The 17,500-nt window shown below is 41.5% G+C and overlaps 1 protein-coding gene across 1 annotated transcript in view; it reads left to right on the forward strand.

Moving 5' to 3' along the window:
• The window catches only part of LOC137975663 (uncharacterized), a 42,062-nt gene that overhangs the window by 14,289 nt on the left and 10,273 nt on the right, over positions 1–17,500 (forward strand). The window contains exons 14-34 of the mRNA XM_068822815.1: positions 238–888; positions 1,492–1,530; positions 2,454–3,092; positions 5,168–5,224; positions 5,392–6,024; positions 6,642–6,683; positions 7,143–7,314; positions 7,633–7,991; positions 8,215–8,247; positions 8,729–8,773; positions 9,264–9,797; positions 10,500–10,544; positions 11,993–12,073; positions 12,296–12,331; positions 12,836–13,096; positions 13,327–13,395; positions 13,930–14,190; positions 14,660–14,695; positions 15,374–15,634; positions 16,562–16,894; positions 17,198–17,497. Of these exons, the coding sequence (XP_068678916.1) occupies positions 238–888; positions 1,492–1,530; positions 2,454–3,092; positions 5,168–5,224; positions 5,392–6,024; positions 6,642–6,683; positions 7,143–7,314; positions 7,633–7,991; positions 8,215–8,247; positions 8,729–8,773; positions 9,264–9,797; positions 10,500–10,544; positions 11,993–12,073; positions 12,296–12,331; positions 12,836–13,096; positions 13,327–13,395; positions 13,930–14,190; positions 14,660–14,695; positions 15,374–15,634; positions 16,562–16,894; positions 17,198–17,497 (4,887 nt within the window). The remainder of the gene's footprint in view (positions 1–237; positions 889–1,491; positions 1,531–2,453; positions 3,093–5,167; positions 5,225–5,391; positions 6,025–6,641; positions 6,684–7,142; positions 7,315–7,632; positions 7,992–8,214; positions 8,248–8,728; positions 8,774–9,263; positions 9,798–10,499; positions 10,545–11,992; positions 12,074–12,295; positions 12,332–12,835; positions 13,097–13,326; positions 13,396–13,929; positions 14,191–14,659; positions 14,696–15,373; positions 15,635–16,561; positions 16,895–17,197; positions 17,498–17,500) is intronic.

Here is a 17,500-nt window from a genome sequence, read left to right on the forward strand (position 1 = left end):
TGATGATTCTCATTTGCAATAATGATAATCGAGAAAACATGTTGGTTTGCCACCGTTTAAAATATCCTGCTCAACATGCATCGATAGCAGACTTTAATGTATTTGCGGGTCTTTTGGGACAGTGTTATTGTCTTGGATATCAGTTTTGAGTGCGTTTCATGACAGTTGCATGAGACATTAAGGTTTCCATGTAGATAAACCAAACATTATTACTGTTTCTTTCCCCTTTAATCTCAGCGTGTAATAAGTTGGTAGCAGTGTACCCGTTGAGTGCAGCATCAAGGGGACGGGATATTAGCAAAAATGGTAACCGCCCTGCCAGATTGCGAGGAGTGTATCCTGATTATGGACCCGACGGTCAACCCCGCACAGCTTATCGCTTCACGGGAAGGCGAAACAGCTTTATCGAGTTCCCCAACAGAGGACCTCTAGACACAAAATACTCCATTACTTTATTAGCCTGGGTTAAGCCACGTGGAAATCCTGGACCCATTGCAAATTATCACCCCAATGGAATTGGCCTTCAGTTCTGGCTTGAAACACCGCGAACGCTGATGGCACGTTTCACCCGTCGTGGAAAACGCGGCGGAAGGAGACGGCTCTACACGGTCGCGTTGCGGAGTAGGCGCATAAGGTTGAATCGTTGGCAATTTGTTGGTTGCAGTTACGACCACAAATCCGGAGTTGGAAAATTGTGGATAAATAACTATCAAGTAGCGCGAAAGTGGATCGGACGATTTCGATTGGCTACTAATTATCCAATCAGGATGGGGATAAAGATTGGCGACAAACGCCGATTCACTGGAAGCATTTCTTGCTTTCAACTGTTTAATTACGCTCTTTCGCCGCAAGAAATTCGCGGAAGGCAAAGAACCTGCTTTACACAACGTACGTATTGTCTGAATATTTTGGTTTGTTTTAAGAAAGAACATTTACTCTTCTCAGTGAATGTTGTAAAAGTGAGCTGAAAAATGCGCTGTAGCTTTTCAACCTAAATGTCGGATTTCCTGATATTCGCTGCTCAAACATCTACTGATTCTTTAGCCTTTGCCGACCGAGGTTAGCTCAGTGATGAGAACACTTGCCTTAGATCAATTTGGCTCGGATTCGATTGCCGGAATTTTACCTTTATTTTTGCTGCTGTTTTTGTTGTTGTTAAATCGAAGCTTGCACTTATGATAACATTTCTATTTGATTAATATTTTCATTTGTTATATCCTTGTCCTTGTTTTTTTTGTCTCTCGTCCTCATTTTTCTTCTCTTCTTTTTGAGTCAGATATTTCGCGCTCTGTCTACACAGGTACAGCTTTAACTTGATGAAGCAGTGAAGTAGATATTTTGTGGATTTCGACTAACTAGAACTTGAAAGAAACTTTTCCCTGTCTAGAAAATTGACCGTAAAAAGGTTTTTTCGATCTTACCATCCTCTCAAATTAAATTTATTATTGGCGGCTCCGTAACGTTTGTGTAATTATTTGTTTTCTTCTAAAGGCCCAGTCCGACCACACATTCCTCCAAAGAAGCCATTAAGTAAGTATTGAATTCAACCAGGTAGAGTATGAGGGTGATGTACCAAAACAGCAATAATCTTCGTAAACCTTGATGGCAATTTGAGTCGAAAGGGGAAGTGATCCTTGCGATGATCTGAACAATTTAAAAAATTCGTCAGTGTGGCGTCAAGGGAGTTCGAAGTCCTAAAGTGTGACGTCATAAAAATTACATTTGTGAAATTATGGGATTGTTCGGGGTATTATGAAAGAATAACTTCCAAAAGGCCTACTCGCCAAAAATTAGCATTTGAGGGCAAAATGTGTTTGAGATATTAGCCCAGTTATGCACTGATGACTTCATACAAATCCTTCAAAATTTGACTCAGTTCATAACATTAGGAACGGAGTCAAATTTAGAAGGATTTGTATGGAGTCATCAGAGCAAAACGGGACCAGTATCTCCGAGACAATTTGTCCCACAATGCTAGTTTTTGGCAACTAGGCCTTTCAGATGGTGTTCTTTTAAAACATCCCAACAAATCCCTTAATTTCAGAAATTTAGCTTTTATAACGTCAGCTTTAGAACTCTATGCCCGTGCAATGCTCTACCAAATGAGTTACGAAGCCACTCAGTTGGGAGCAGGTCGGTTTGTTGGGTTCATGTGTTCCCGTGAAAAGACTCGATGAATGAAAGAGATGCGGGTTATAGATGAAAGGAAAAAGTGATCGTCGCCTTCATCTGGACAATTGAATCAGTAGTCTCTTATAAACGCTTGAAAAACTGATATTCAGTACCAGCGTGACTTGGTTCCAGAGTTATTTTTATCACTCATTGTCTGCAACAGGGAAACCTGATTGGCGAACAAATACAACATTTGGACTGCTGTCGATTGATAGATAGAGATAGAAAATTGAAGTCATGGGTTTAACGTTAAAAGCTATTTTCATTTCTGTAATTTTCAGATCTTCCCTCGCCTGCGGCATTTTTCCCACTAAACAAGGCCGTAGGAGGCGGGGAATTAACAAACAGGAGCATATCCGCAAGACTTCGAAATGTGCGCTACGCTTCAGGACCTCTCGGTCGCTCAGGCGGTTCCATCAGACTGCTGGGTCAAAAAACAAGTTACATTCATTTTCCAAACAGACGGGGTGGAGCTCTTGACACTTCTCACAGTATGACAATACTGGCGTGGTTTTACCCTGAAGGACCCGCTGGTCCTTTGTTTAATTACCATCCGGGTGCATATGGAGTTCATTTCTGGATGCTAGCGCCAAGAGAGTTATATGTCCAATTTGCGCGACGCAAGGGAAGGCGATTCACCCGCCCTTTGAAAAGCAGGGCAATACAGCTTAGAAAATGGCAGTTCCTGGGAGCCAGTTACGATAGGAAGACTGGAATAGCAGCTTTGTGGAGAAATGGAAGGAAAATTGCTAAAAGGTTTATTGGTCGAATTCGATTAGCGACCAATTATCCCGTGCGCATGGGAGCGAGGATTGGAGACACTCGTTACTTTAAGGGTAAAGTCACGTGTCTGCAAGTGTATGCAGCTCCACTCAACGAGGTGCAAGTGCGGCTTGCAGCGAGAAAATGCTTTAAGACAGGTAGGTTGGGGAGATTATATACCTAACCGTTGTGGAGCTGAAGGTGTCATCATCAATCAACTGTCAATCCAAATTCCCAACAGGTGAACTTGATTGATTCGTTGAAGTGTGCTTACAGTTCTGTTAAATCTTTGAGTACAATAACTGCATCATCTTCCTGCGTTAACTTGAGCGGATACAATGCTAAATTTCGGCACCTGTGTTACTCTGTCAGAGGGAAAGGCAAAATGTACAGTTTATTTCTCAACGTCTTAACTAAAATGAAAATTATTTACATGTGCATAAAAGATGAGGTGCGTGTGCAGGTCAAGTATGTAATGTACGTGCACGTGCATGTGCACATTCAGTGTATAATGTATGGGCACGTGCATGCGCATGTTTAACACCTGTATGCTAAAATCATCACAGCAGTCGATTTTTAGGTCGTTATCAGCCGTCCGAGTGTTCAATCGTGTACAGAACGTTTCCACTCACGTGACCAGTCGCCATATTGGATTCCTGAAACAAAAGGAACTTTTTTGCATAAACATAGAGTTCATTTATCGGAGTATTAGTCTGGTACCCCATCGTGACCGCCATTTCTTTGTTTTGGAACACCAAGATGACCGCCGTGAAGTCTTTCGAATACGCTCTATACATCAAGGGAGTGCAAATTGAATTTCCGTTTGAGGTAATCCCTACCCAACGGGAAACCCGCGTGACAGTGCACTAGTGCGGTGGTAGTGTATGGAATGGGGTTTCTGGGGCTGGCGGATCGTGTGTGAGTCAACCAGAAACGTGGCGTCAGTAGAATCTGTAGGATTGTACAATTTAATAAATTTGTTATTACGAAGGGGCGAAAGTCACTTTAGGAGTACAATACCTATTTTTGTGTGTTAAAAAGTATGAGAAGGCTCAGACAAGACATGACGTGAATATCTAATGAGCTGAACATTTATGGTTATGATTGACTATTCATACACGAAGGCTTCTCTGTAACCAGATGATCGTCTAAGGAACATATGGATTTTGTAAGAAGTAAAGAACGACGCGATCAAAGGTGAACATAAAGTCGGATTCCGAACCGGCCGATTTGGTTGCATATGATGAAAGTCTGTGAGACAAGATATATTGGATGGAGAGCTTTCACAAGTAATATCACGTCATATCATTGCAATCAAATGGCCGAATAATGACATCTTTCACAGAAATTTCTGCAACTACCACAAAAAGATAGAGAACTCAGTTACATCAAAATTGAACAACCCTATAGATTCCTCTCAATGATTCCTGCAGATGACGTCACTTTTCTGCTTTATCCAGGATCCATCAGCCGCAGATCTCTTATTCCGTGCACTATATACTTAAGGTGAAAAATGAGGTGACCGGTATAGATAAATTGATCGCAGCCAGTATAGACACAATTGTGACGGTCCTATTTCACCCTATATACACCTTATGCAATCCCGACAGGCAAACAAAGAATACCACGCCTAATCAAGTGGGCCGGAGTATATGGACCATTAATGGCAAGAAAGGCGAGGAAACTGAATACTTTTAGTTTCGTTAAAAATGGCTCAAAACGTATGGAATTAATCTAAGGTCTTGAAGAAACACTTATAAAATGAGCAAATAAAACTTACGACGTTTCAATCGCTCTACGAGTGGTCATTTTCAAGTCAAATTGAAGTTCTTAAAAATTTCCGCATATATGCCATTTTTGAAACAAGAAATCGCTAAAATATTTGCTGGCAATCCAATGACATTTCTAAGAATACAACGAGAGCGTAAATTGGAGATAAAAGAAGCGACGGAATGAAAAGCTCTTTACATTAATGCCAATATAAAATATCCCAGAGTAAAGATGATGGATTGCCGGAGTACAACAATAGACGCAAAATGTAGTTGTGGTCCAAACAAAACATCAAGACAGCAATGAACTAATAAATAAAGGAAAACGCTACCTTGTATGTTCTTCTTCTCCTTCGCTCCTGTTCTAGCGGTTTCATGTTATTTTTCATGGAGTAGCGATGCTGTGAATTTAACTACATAGAAAGCTTGAGCTTAGATTGATTCATTGTATTTTGTTTCTCCAGCTCGTCCAGCCGTTCGACCTATTATTCATCGGCCAAAACGACCAAGAGTCCCTCGACGTAAGTATGTCAATAAATCTAACAAATGATATGGTGTTTTAAAATCAAACAAGGTAGTTGCTTTTGTAGAATAATTTATGCCAAATCTATTCTCTCGAAGGACTGCAGAGTTCAGAGTTCCTTGTAATAACCCGGCAATTAATTTACTTTGATTTATCTCCATCCAGCCTCGTACAATCCGATGGCAGTATACCCACTAAGTAGTGTTGTTAAAGGCAAAGACCTCAGTGGTCGAAAGAACCCTCCGGCAATCTTCGGCAGCGTTCGTCCTGCTCCGGGCCCCGACAGGAAACAAGGCACATCGTATCAATTCTTCGGTAGACCGAACAGTTACATTCAACTTCCAAACACTGGCTTATTGGACACCGTGAAATCTATCACTATATCGCTTTGGGTTTTTCCAGAGGGTGCTGGGCCTCTTATCAATTATAACCCAGCGGGTCAAGGGGTACAGATATGGATGGTCACCCCTACCTTGCTGTATGTGCGGTTTGTTCGGCGTCGGGGTCGCGTCCTCACTAAGCCGCTCCTTTCAAGGATTTACCGACGAAGTTGGAGTTACGTAACGGCCACTTATAATCGAAGGAGAGGAGAGGCAAGACTTTACGTAAACAATCGGTTGGTAAAGCGAGAAATTATTGGGAGAATCCGACTGGCAACGAACTATCATGTCCGGCTTGGAGCGAAAATAAAAAGTTCTCGGTTCTTTAAAGGCCGCCTGGCATGTGTACAGATTTACAACACAGCTCTATCTAGGAGACAGATTGCTGCTGGGAAAAATGTGTGCTTCAAGTCAAGTGGTAAGGCATTTTTAACCATAATAAGTGTCGAAACCTTAATCAAAACGGAAGCAATTAAATGAAATGTTAGAGGTTTTGACGTCAACGCAAAAAACGCGATCGTCTTGAAAAGTTACTGAATGCATTTTTCAGACACAATTGCTTAAATTGTCCGGGTAAGTGCGAGGAAGACTTCTTCATGTTGAAATGTTACTCGAAGAACCCATTAAAAGGAAAGTTTTTGCTTCCCTTTGAAATAGCGACTAAACAAAAACTCTGTTTTTCTCTTTGTGGGTGAAGGAAGGGATGGCGCAGTGGTGAGAGAACTCGCCTCCCACCAATGTTGCCCGGGTTCGATTCCCTGGTTCCGTACTCTGCACCGAGAGGTTTTCTCCGGTACTCCGGCTTTCCCCTCTCCTCCAAAATCAACGTTGTAATTTCAGTTTACAGTGCCCCCAATTAGTGCTCCAACGCTAGAACGACTAGACACTTAAATAAAGTTCCTTTCCGTTCCTGAAGTGTAGCCGCCTTAATTATCTTGTTCTCAGACAATTTCGTTATTTACTAAACGTTTTACGTTCCGGAGAGTATTGCCTAGATAAAGAGTAAGTTGCGTCGTACTTTGCATTCCTTCACAGGCCGTCTTCCAGCGCCTTCCCTGCCAAAACCATTAGGTCCAGGTAAGTCAGTTTAATCTGATCTCGAAAAACTTCAATACTTAAGTAGTACTTCTATAAGAAATGGAATAACTATTGTAGCCTACGGAATGAAATAGCTTTAATATGATACCAGGTTCATCAGCTGAGAAATTAGACTACGCAAAAATTTTCTTTGAAACTTCGCAAAAATTGTTCGTGAAACATATCACATATTAGTTATTGCTACCCTTCACACTTGAAAAGTTCTTCTCAAGAATAATGCTCCCAATGAACAATAATTCATAGCAAAAACAATTTGAAATCAGTGTCTATGGGTGAATCGTATCTGTACGTTCGGGGACCGCTAAAAGGTAAACCTGGAGGAAAGGGGGTGGGATGGGGACAAAATCAATTTCTACTTTCTTGTAAATTTACTGGTGGGTATTTGGTGATAACATATTTAACCTTACGATCATAATGACTCAATATTTTTTCCTTTAGTATGCCTCCAAAAACTAGAGATTGCATTCTTACTAGAGAGCGGTAAAATAAGCTCCGCTAATTTCCAACGCAGTCTTCGTTTCATCAAGAAGCTTGTGGTGTCCTTCCCTCGCGCTAGGTTTGGTCTTGTGTCCTACTCCAAGAGATCAACAAAAGTCTTTGGGTTTTCCAGGTATCTCAATTAATAAAGAAATAAAGAAATCTGAGTAGTTTTGTGGTTTTCTGAGGAAATTGTCTTCATTGTGTAAGTTAAGTACGTTCGTTCTCATTCATTAGACCAGAGAAGGATAAACTTAAACTTTGCAGTGATCAGTCGTTTTAATTTTGCATGCAATAATCATGTTTTACCGAATTATAACAGGGGAAAACTAAGATTATATGGTGTGTTTAATATATCGGCAAGGTGAAGTAAGGAAACACAGTTTTGACATTATCGTGTATTATTTGTCCAAGAATCAAAGGTTGAGCAAGGATATCCTTTTTTTTTCAGTTACATTGGAAGAAATAAAAGTTTGTTGAGAGCTATCAGCAGTACTCCATTCTTCAGAGGAGGGCCTTTTACCGGTGCTGCTCTGAAATACGTAAAGAAGACTTTGTTCACAAGTTTGTTAAACGGAAAAAGAAAAGTTCTCTTTGTAATAACGCACGGAAAGTCCAATGATGACGTTGCTATTCCGGCCGCGACTTTGCGCCGCGCTGGAGTTGCGATAATCAGTATCGGCGTTGGACGGGCGGCCAACTATGCACAGCTCAAACAAATGGCAGGAAAACGAACCGGGGCTGTGTTCACCTCGAGCTTCAGAACTTTACTCTCCATTGCTGGGTCAATTGCGCTAAAAGCATGTAGAGGTGAGAAGAAACTTGTTTGCATTTTGTGAACTAAATTTCCGTGGCTTATTCAACCACCAACGCAACATTAAAGTTTCTTCAGCCTGAAACTAATCTCGCTAGCTTTTCAGTCAAGGAAATAGGATTGGATTATAACTGATCTCTTATCGCACAATGTCTACCCTTTCATTGATTTCTGTACTGGTCTTCTTCTTCTTCTTTATGACCATATTTTCTATTTTAGGTCCCAGACCATTTGTGAAGCCGCCATCAGGAAGTATGTCATTGTTTTTACACATCTGATACAGAAACGTAAAGATATTTCTCATTTGGCCTCATTGTTAAAACTAAAAATTCACGGGCTTATTTAACATTATAAAGGGAGATTGGTTGTCAAGCGACTGTTCACAAGCACTTTGCGTGGTACTATGCTTGGTGATTGGCTCAAGAATCTCACCGTAAATTCATAGCCAATCAGAAGTAATTGTGACTTGCTTGAACGAGTTTTCCCGCCCTTTGCACCTGTTGCATGTGTTTGTTATGATTGGCTCATTCGATTACCTACGCAAAACTTTGGTTTGGCTCTCCCGCGTTATGCATCTAACTGCCTGCATTTCTGCACACAAGCCGAGTCTTTTCTTACCGTGACCACTTTACTCAAAATAATGTTTTCCTCTATTATGATCACTTCCTTGATTTGTTGGTTGGTGTTTTTTTTTTGTAAGAACATTAATGTATTTTATTTTTGATATTTGCAGTAATAATGCCTCCTGGATTTTCTAAACCCAGGCCCCATGGAAAGGGTAATTTCTTTTTTTATTTAATTCATTGTTTAACCTTGATGGTCAGATTTTTTCATGACGACCTGACGGCAGTGCCTTTATGGCTGGCTTCGAGACGTGCCTAATGGACTGCATAATATTATCTTCTCGAGGCCAAATAAAAGTTATGAACAAATCTAATTATGCTACGCCTTCTGAGTGAAGCTGTCATCAATTACACGTAAAAATTTAACGAATAATAGCAATACTGTGACAACAAAGCACGTCAAGAAAAGAAAACTGAAAAAGAACTGAACAATTAAAAAACTCGAGCAAGCTTGAACTTATGTGGTATGAAAGAGTAGAAACAAGACAAAGTCCGTCCCAATTAACAGCAAGCAGCCAAACAAAGCAAAATTGTAAATGACAGTATTCGGTATATCGTGAAGAAAGTAAAAACGTTTGGACAGACTGGGACACACATGTAACATTGTTTCTTTAGTGCTATGACAAATTCTTAATTTTTTTGTAGTGTGTTCACGTGCGCTGGACATTGGCTTAATCGTGGATGCCTCTACAAATGTTGGCAACATTAACTTTCAACGACTTCGCAACTTCTTAAAACACATTGTGGCTTCGTTCTCAGTCTCCGCAAGAGCCATTCGCTTTGGCATGATAGAGTTCAACACGAGACCAAGAAAGCTGTTCGACTTCAACCGTTTCACAAATCAAGCCACGTTATTGAAAGTCATGGGTCGTATTCCCTTTATGGGTGGTAAAGCTAAGCTTGGAACAGTGTTAAGATTTGCAGCCTTCTCATTGTTCTCGCGATCCACAAGACAAAAGGTTGCTTTAATAATAACAGGTAGCAAGTCACTTGACTCGGTTACAGCTCCCTCGCGCCACTTAAGACGTGCTGGCGTGACAATGGTAACGGTGGGTATTGGTACAAGATTCAGTGTGACGCAGTTGAGGCAAATGGCTACGACAAGGAGAGACGTGATTACTTCGGACTTTAAGACGATGGAAAACATTGTGGGAGCTGTTAAAAAACGAGCTTGCAAAGGTAGGAGCTGCTCGTCCTAGTCCTTTAGATAAAAAAACGAAGACGTATTTTTATTGTATGAATAGCTCCGTGAGCAAGCAAGATGAACCAAATCCCGCGCTGTGATTGGCTACCCGAGCGGGCAAGATGGAGCTATACTGCCCGCTCGGGATTTCTCGCTTGGTCCCGCAATTTCAAAGATCATTTTTTGGTGTCTTGTCCCATATAATAAATCCTTTATTGACTACGCTTGTTCGGTCAAGATGGCTGGATATTGGCCTCGTTCTTTTTTTGCGTGTTTATGGACCTTGTCTCGGTTCATAAACACGCGAAAAAAGAACTTGGCCAATATCCAGCCATCTTGACCTCACGCTCGGTCAATAACCCATATATCTTGGCTCATGTCGTAAAGAAAAGAGAGATAATTTATTCAAAGGGGTCACCTTGTCAAAAGGTTTAGCGTCCAACGGAACCGATTCGGGGGTAACCTTCCATTTTCTGCCCCATACCTCTCACGACTCTACCTCTCGTTTTCGCGGCTCCGCAACTCAAAGCACGAATGATTTTATTGAACTCGTGTCACAAAACCTAGCACTGACAACGTAAAAAATGTCAGTGGAAAACTTTTTGTAAGTTATCTGAGTCTAGAGATAATGCAACTATCACCAAAATCAGTAACAATACATGGTAAATGTTGTGTGTTCCCTTTGTATTCTCTCCTAGGCTCACGTGTTGTTCCTCCAGTTCCGCCTTCCCCAATTCGTCCAGGTGAGTATAAATGTAATGTCGGGTCTTTCTTTGCGTAGAATCGAAGTTTTGGAGCAAGGATGGCGCAGTGGTGAGAGCACTCGCCTTCCACCCATGTGGCCTGGGTTCGATTCCCAGAATTGGGAGTCAAATGTGGGTTGACTTTGTTGGTTCTCTACTTTGCTCTGAGACGCTCTTCTCCGATATGATATGTATTCCTTTGATTTGATTTAAACATTATCGTGTGAAAATAAAGGTTTATTATTACATAAATACATACTTCATTGACCACTCCCCATAGGGGCTTTTCAGGACCAATGAAACTAAGAGAAAATGAGGGGACAGAGAGGGAGGCTCAAGGCGTTGGCCGGGATATGTTATGTCCACGAAAGTTATTTTTAGACGAGCGGAAGTCTTTGTTCTAGCGGACGTCTGTCTTCCGAGACATCCGCATGCAGTCTTGCCTCGCTCTCAGGTTCTTAGTGAAAAGAGAAAATGACGGCGCACGTGGACGGCTGATGAATATTTATTTTCTTTCAAACATCGGACCGAGGTTGGCCTGCATGCGGACGTCTCGGAAGACTTCCGCTCGTCTAAAAATAACTTTCGTGGACATGACATATCCCAAGGGCTGGACCGGGAGCCTCCCTCTCTGTCCCCTCATTTTCTCTTGATGAAACACAATCATGACAGAACAGAACATTCAACAATAACTGTTAAGAGTCCCAACTGGCCGGAGGCAAACCAGTTAGCTATTTATAAGCGAAGCTGAGAAGTTGAACCAAGGACTACCAGGAACAAATTCAACCAGTGATAAAAACTTGTCTTGAACCGGGATCACCGGATCTGAAGGCAAACGTCCCAGCCACTGAGGCGCACTGCCTCCTGCTATTATTGCTATTATGATAAAAAACTAAAAATATAAAAAATTAGAAGCCCGAGAATTTAGCCTGAGAAAGTCCATTGAAGTTTTTTATCATCATGACTCATCCTGGCTGCGTTCCTTCAATTTTTTCATTATTGCTATTATTCTTTAGATGGTTTTTCGGCATACAGTTTTCATCAAATCGAGTTTCATTATATTGTTGCACTTGAACCTAGAAACCCCAAGCTTTTTATAGAAATATTTTTCCAAACAAAGTTTAGAAAGTCAGGGTGGTTTAGAGGTTATCAACTGCCCCTCCCACCTCTGTGACCTGGGTTCACCGGTTACCCAGGTTTTCATTTGAATTACAATGTAATCTAGCATGTATGTGAGGCAGTTTCGGGCTATTTTGTAGTTTTAACCCGAAATTGCCCAGCACCCACGCTGAATTACATTGTAATGCAAATGGCAAAAACTAACCGTGAAAAGGGCTATTACATTCGGATGCGGGTGGATACCCTTGAACCTCTGGTATCCTTCCCTTTCCTTTCATTGAAGTAAATGAATGAATAAAGTTGCTATAATTCTTAATTTTATCCTATAGTTCATCCACGAATAAGGCCTCGACCAAGACCTCGGCCAACACAACAAGCTTTTCCATTACCAAGACCCAGGCCACCAACAGGTTTGATGAGGCATCCTACTACCATCTTTTTTATTTCCCCTGATTTTTAAATGCAAATGAAGGTTGCTGTTCACCAGGTTAGGATGGAAAGGGATCGGTTAAGTATGACTGACAAGTTTCTGAGGAATCGATAGAAGAATCGCAGATTTCGTTGCTAGAACAAACAGGAAACATGCGTGTCGTACACTGAACTAACTCTTTGAAATCCTGATTTCGTCGCAGGCTTACCACCGTTTCAACCACAAAGACCTCCACCAGGTAAAGGTTTTTCCTCTACTGAATTTGAAGTTATCTTAAAATGTGTTAATTGCAAAAAACGAGTCATTAGAGCGAATTTCAATCCAGTGTCGTAAAACCAAAACCAAGGTAATTACTTTGGCCAATAAAAAAGGACGGAGACAATCCAGTAAACCAATCAAATCTCGAAGTAATTACAGGTAGCCGACACAAAGCGCGGGAAAATGTGCACGCACGAGCCACGATTGGTTTTTGGTTTCACTTCTGATTGGTTGAAAAAATGGCGCGAGAACTTTGAACCAATCACTGAGTGAAGTAATGAAAAACCAAGCAATTCGCTAATTACTTTCGACACTCAATTGAAAACCGCTCTACTTTTCGATCACTTAATATTAATTTACTGACCACCATGGCCGTGACTTGAAAAGAAACAGATCTTCAGTTGTAGTTTTGCCTATTTGTCTGACTTCGCGGAGAATGAAAACTCATCTATAACTTACAAGTTCTTTTTGGTTTTCTTTCCAGGCGCAAAATATCTGTACTATGGCCGATACCGTGTCCCATCAAAATCAAAGAGGTTTCTTGGCAAACCGGAAGTAAGATTACGAAGTCTTAAATATGCGAGGAAAAACTGTCAGCGTTTAGCGAGATTGAAACGCGCCTGGTCATTTGCTCTAAGGTTTGGCCGTCAGTGCTTCCTTGCTCTCAAGAACCCACGTCGATTTACAAAGTTTGGACGACCGCGAACTAGAACGCCCGGAGCACTGAAAGTTTACATAGCAAGAGGTAACTGAAATAGTCGAGAATGGATCGTTTTCTGTTCCGTCGCTAGTTATTATTATACATTGAAATTGTCAAGTGAAACACGTTTTGACGCTGAATTCCTCTCTCTTACTGATTAGAACCTTTGTAATAAAGAGTAGTGAACGAATTCATCGTTCTCCACAAGTTGCGCGGTTTTTTCTTTGAAAACTTATCACAACCGTAATGTGAATTGCCTCTTATTGAATTCGAAGGAGGCCAAAAAATAAAACTCAGGCCCAGTCCTCGACCAAGACCCAGACCTAAACCGAGACCAATGCCAGGTAATGTACCATCTGTTGTTGTCCAAAGGAAAGACATTAGCTAACAGTGAGAATGTTTGAGCTGAGACACAGGTTTTCCACTGAGCCGAGCGACGTTTTGAACCTAAGATCCTAAACAAGTTGAAATAATGAATTTTTCTGCAATGAAACGGGCATAGTCCCATTTCTCCTGACAGAAGTCGAACCTGTGACCTGTGACCTTCCGGTTCGGCTAGTTCGGAGAAACTCGGGTGAGTCCGAGAGCTAACAACAAGAAAATCGTGGGAACTTAAACGATTACACTAGATTATTAGAATGAAACGTTTTATGGCCTGTACATAAAAACCCGACAAAAATGCTTTAATTTAATGATCTCATGATCCAATGAGGGAGAGTGGATCCCAAGAAGCAAGATTTTGTTTAATAAAAAAATAAATAATAACTAAAAATGCGTGCCTACCAATTTATGAAAGGAAATTGGTTTTAGACAGAAGAAAGTCGTATTCATGGTCATTTGGAAATAATATTGACTTCAATTGTACTCTGTTGTTTCAGGGCGCACATTCTACCGGTATGTAGGACTGTACAATCCACCGCCACCAAGTGTGCTGGGAACTCCAGTCAGAAAGTTCAGAAATCCATTGTACGCACGCAGGCACTGTGAGAAGATTGCAAAATACGGAGGGTTTTCGGCTTTTGCAATAAGATACGGCCGTTACTGTTATGTGACCCGGTTAACAAGTAGAAAATTTACAAAATATGGCCTCAGCCGATCCGGGAAATTTGGCCCTATTCAAGTGTACGTCAGAAGATCCGGTAGGCTACTATATTAAGACTGGTATATTTAAACAGTTTTTCTCTGAAGGAATGGTGGATGTTTGACTCAACAATAAAGAGCAGGACAAATGTTCCCCAATTTCACCGACACTGAGGTGAAGAATCGTCTTATTGAATACCAATCAAACTGAATAGCTAAGAAATCAAAATGTGACTCACCAAACTCATTAAGACCATAAGGGTTGCTCGAAGGTGAAAAGAATAGCTAATTTCCTCCGGGTTAACCAATCTATATTAGTGAATGTGTTTTACTTAACCCGTGGTTTTTATGTTCTTTAGATATTGCACGCCCTCTGTTTGGCTATTGAAACTTTGCGTAATTCGTCCCAGTTGTCTTACGTAGAATTTCGCCGTGGAATTTTTCCATGCATGGCATTTTTGAGGATGGTTTATGTGACAAGTCGCTTATTATATTTTGCAACATGACCGTATCTGTATTTAATTTTAGGAGGTCGCCCTCCTATACCCAGGCCTCCAATCCCAGGTGGGTGTATCTAACATTGCAACGTTGTGTTTCTTTTATTTCTAGTATGTAAATTTTGACGCTGGTTTCATTGTACTGTCTTGCTTGGAGATTTGCAGTCAGGGGATGATCAGTATTTTGTGTTTTTTTATCAAAATAATGTCCTTATCACATGATGAAGTCATAATTGCACTGAGCACAGTAGCCTGCGAGCAGGCTCTCTCTCTTCGGTGGGAGAGAAGGATTCTCATTCTACCCCCAACCCCAGTCCCTCGGAGGGCCTGCTCGCAGGCTATGAGCACAGTTGTCCAACGGCCCTATAACTTTGTCCAGCGGTTTATTCACTATCCGACATTTTCAATCTGAGCGAAGATTTTTGTATTTACCCACTTAACACTCAAAGCACATCTAATTATCGGCCTACATTTAACATGAAGTATATTTTATACTCGGGATAGTCTCTTGTCCCAGCACAGGATCAAGTCATCAGGCCCCAGTTGTTCAAACGATGGATAGCGCTATCCACCGGATAAATCACTATCCAGTGGATAACTCAATTGGTTTTGCTAGTGTTTATCCGCTGGATAGCGATTTATCCGGTGGATATCGTTAACCACGTTTTTAACAACCGAGGCCAGGCCTTTGTAACGACTGAGGGGGCCTGATTGGTTGGGTGTTGTTTTCTTTTATTTTCGCTAGGGAGAAGAGTAGTGCAATACCAGTATATAGGAAGGCATCGAATTTCATCAAGACTTGGACGTGCAGATATTACTGTAGGACGCCGTTTTAATGCTGTAAAGACGTGTTTTCGATTGGCTCAAGCGAAACGCGCTCAAGCTTTTGCCATCCGCGCCTTCCGCACTGGAACACAATGCTACTTATCACGCTTGACGTCCACCAGATTCACAAGAGGAGGAAGAACTCCATTGGGTGGTCTCAAGGTGTATGTTATGTCAAGAGGTCAGAAACAAACAACGATTGTTACAAATTCAAAAATGATAAAAATCGCACTACTGCGTTACTTTCTTCTTCAGTATGAGATAACTCTTTTGAGGAAATGTGTACCCACATTTCACCCTTGCTCGCCATAGAGTCTCCAAGAGCTCAGTGGTTAGAGCATCCGACTAGATCACGGAGGGTCGTGGGTTCGAATCCCATCTGGGGCTCGGATTTTTCCGAGTTCCCAGTTGGTTCTACCATCATTTCATTTCTCATGTGTTTATGTCATTCTCACATTCGCTCACTCGGGTGGTTGGTTGGCCGCATCTCAGATATGCTTTAAGGTGACTGCGCGATGCAGTTATGAGCTATGCTGTCAGTCATTTGACTCTGTAGCTGCGTGATGCAGCTCGAGTCAATACCCACATTTCACCCTTGCTCGCCATAGAGTCTCCAAGAGCTCAGTGGTTAGAGCATCCGACTAGATCACGGAGGGTCGTGGGTTCGAATCCCATCTGGGGCTCGGATTTTTCCGAGTTCCCAGTTTCCCATCATTTCATTTCTCATGTGTTTATACCATTCTCACATTCGAACTTAATATTACGTAGAAAAAAGTTTGTCCAAGTTTGTGCCAGACAAATCATGCGTCTCTGGTATAAAAACGGCCATTGATTGATTCATCCAATCAACTGATTGGTTGAAACAGATTATTCAAACGTTTACAACACTATTGTTCAAAATTCATTCAACTCAAAACTTCAATGAAAACGTGTTTATTTGTAATTTGAACTCGTATTAGAAATTTGTACCCGTGTTACTTAAGAAATGCACCCTTTTTTAGCCAGTCAGAAGTGAGTAACTTTTTTGTGTGTATTATTAACATAGTAAGCAAGGAAACCAGACGTTTGGCAAAATGAACTAGCTTGCAATAAACATTGTTATCTCCAGGTTCAATTAAACCACGAATACGTCCCCAACCCAGACCACCATTCAGACCAGGACCTCTCCCCAAGCTCTCAAGGCAACTGTGGAACTATCGTAGGATTGGTACCTATAACTTGCCACCTCGCCGTTCCTCCCCAGACGGTCGATACCTGGGAAGAGTTGTACCAACCGTAAACAGGGCCAAACAGTGCGCACTCATGGCTCGAGAGAAACTTTATCGATATTTTGGACTGAAAGATAAACTCTACTGTTACGGCTCGTACAGAGCCGAACCGTTAACCAAATATGGCCCAACGAGTAACCCTCGTGGTCTCATTGTCTACGAGATTGGAAGAGGTTAGTCTGTGTGATTTAATTTGTTTCACCAAATCGCCACTAGAGTCAACCAAGTAACTATAGACTATTTCGGATCCAACCGCAATGAAATAGCATTAACAACACGGATTTAACCAAGATTCAATCTACACGCCATGTGCTTCATTTTTTATAACACAACTGCGCATGTCTTCCTACAATATAGGTCCGCAACGTATACTATAGTAACTGCAAGTGAACCGGCATAATCCTGATTGTAGAACTGTTTCCCTGAAGTACACGAGGATCTTTTTGCCTAAAGGTGTCAACTCGTCTTTTTACCAGGAAACCTGAGGCCAAGACCAACGGCCTCTAAATGGTATTACTACTTCCTCGGTCGCTACAGGTCGCTCAGCACAAAGGACCTGGGTCAATATGTGGGACGAATGATGGGAAAGAAGAAAGTATACAATTGTGGTCGTCGTGCTTATAAAATGAGATACAGAGCATTTGCTTTGCGAAACGGAGGAGACTGTTATGTGTCAAGGTATAAAACAGGCTATTTGAATAAGCAACGCCTGTTTGGCCGGTTTAAGGCAAGTGCTGGTGGACCACGTGTTATAGATGCCTACGGCATCGGTATGGGTA

Source organism: Montipora foliosa, chromosome 11 (assembly GCF_036669935.1).
Source record: "Montipora foliosa isolate CH-2021 chromosome 11, ASM3666993v2, whole genome shotgun sequence".
In the NCBI taxonomy this organism is placed as follows: Eukaryota; Metazoa; Cnidaria; class Anthozoa; order Scleractinia; family Acroporidae; genus Montipora; species Montipora foliosa.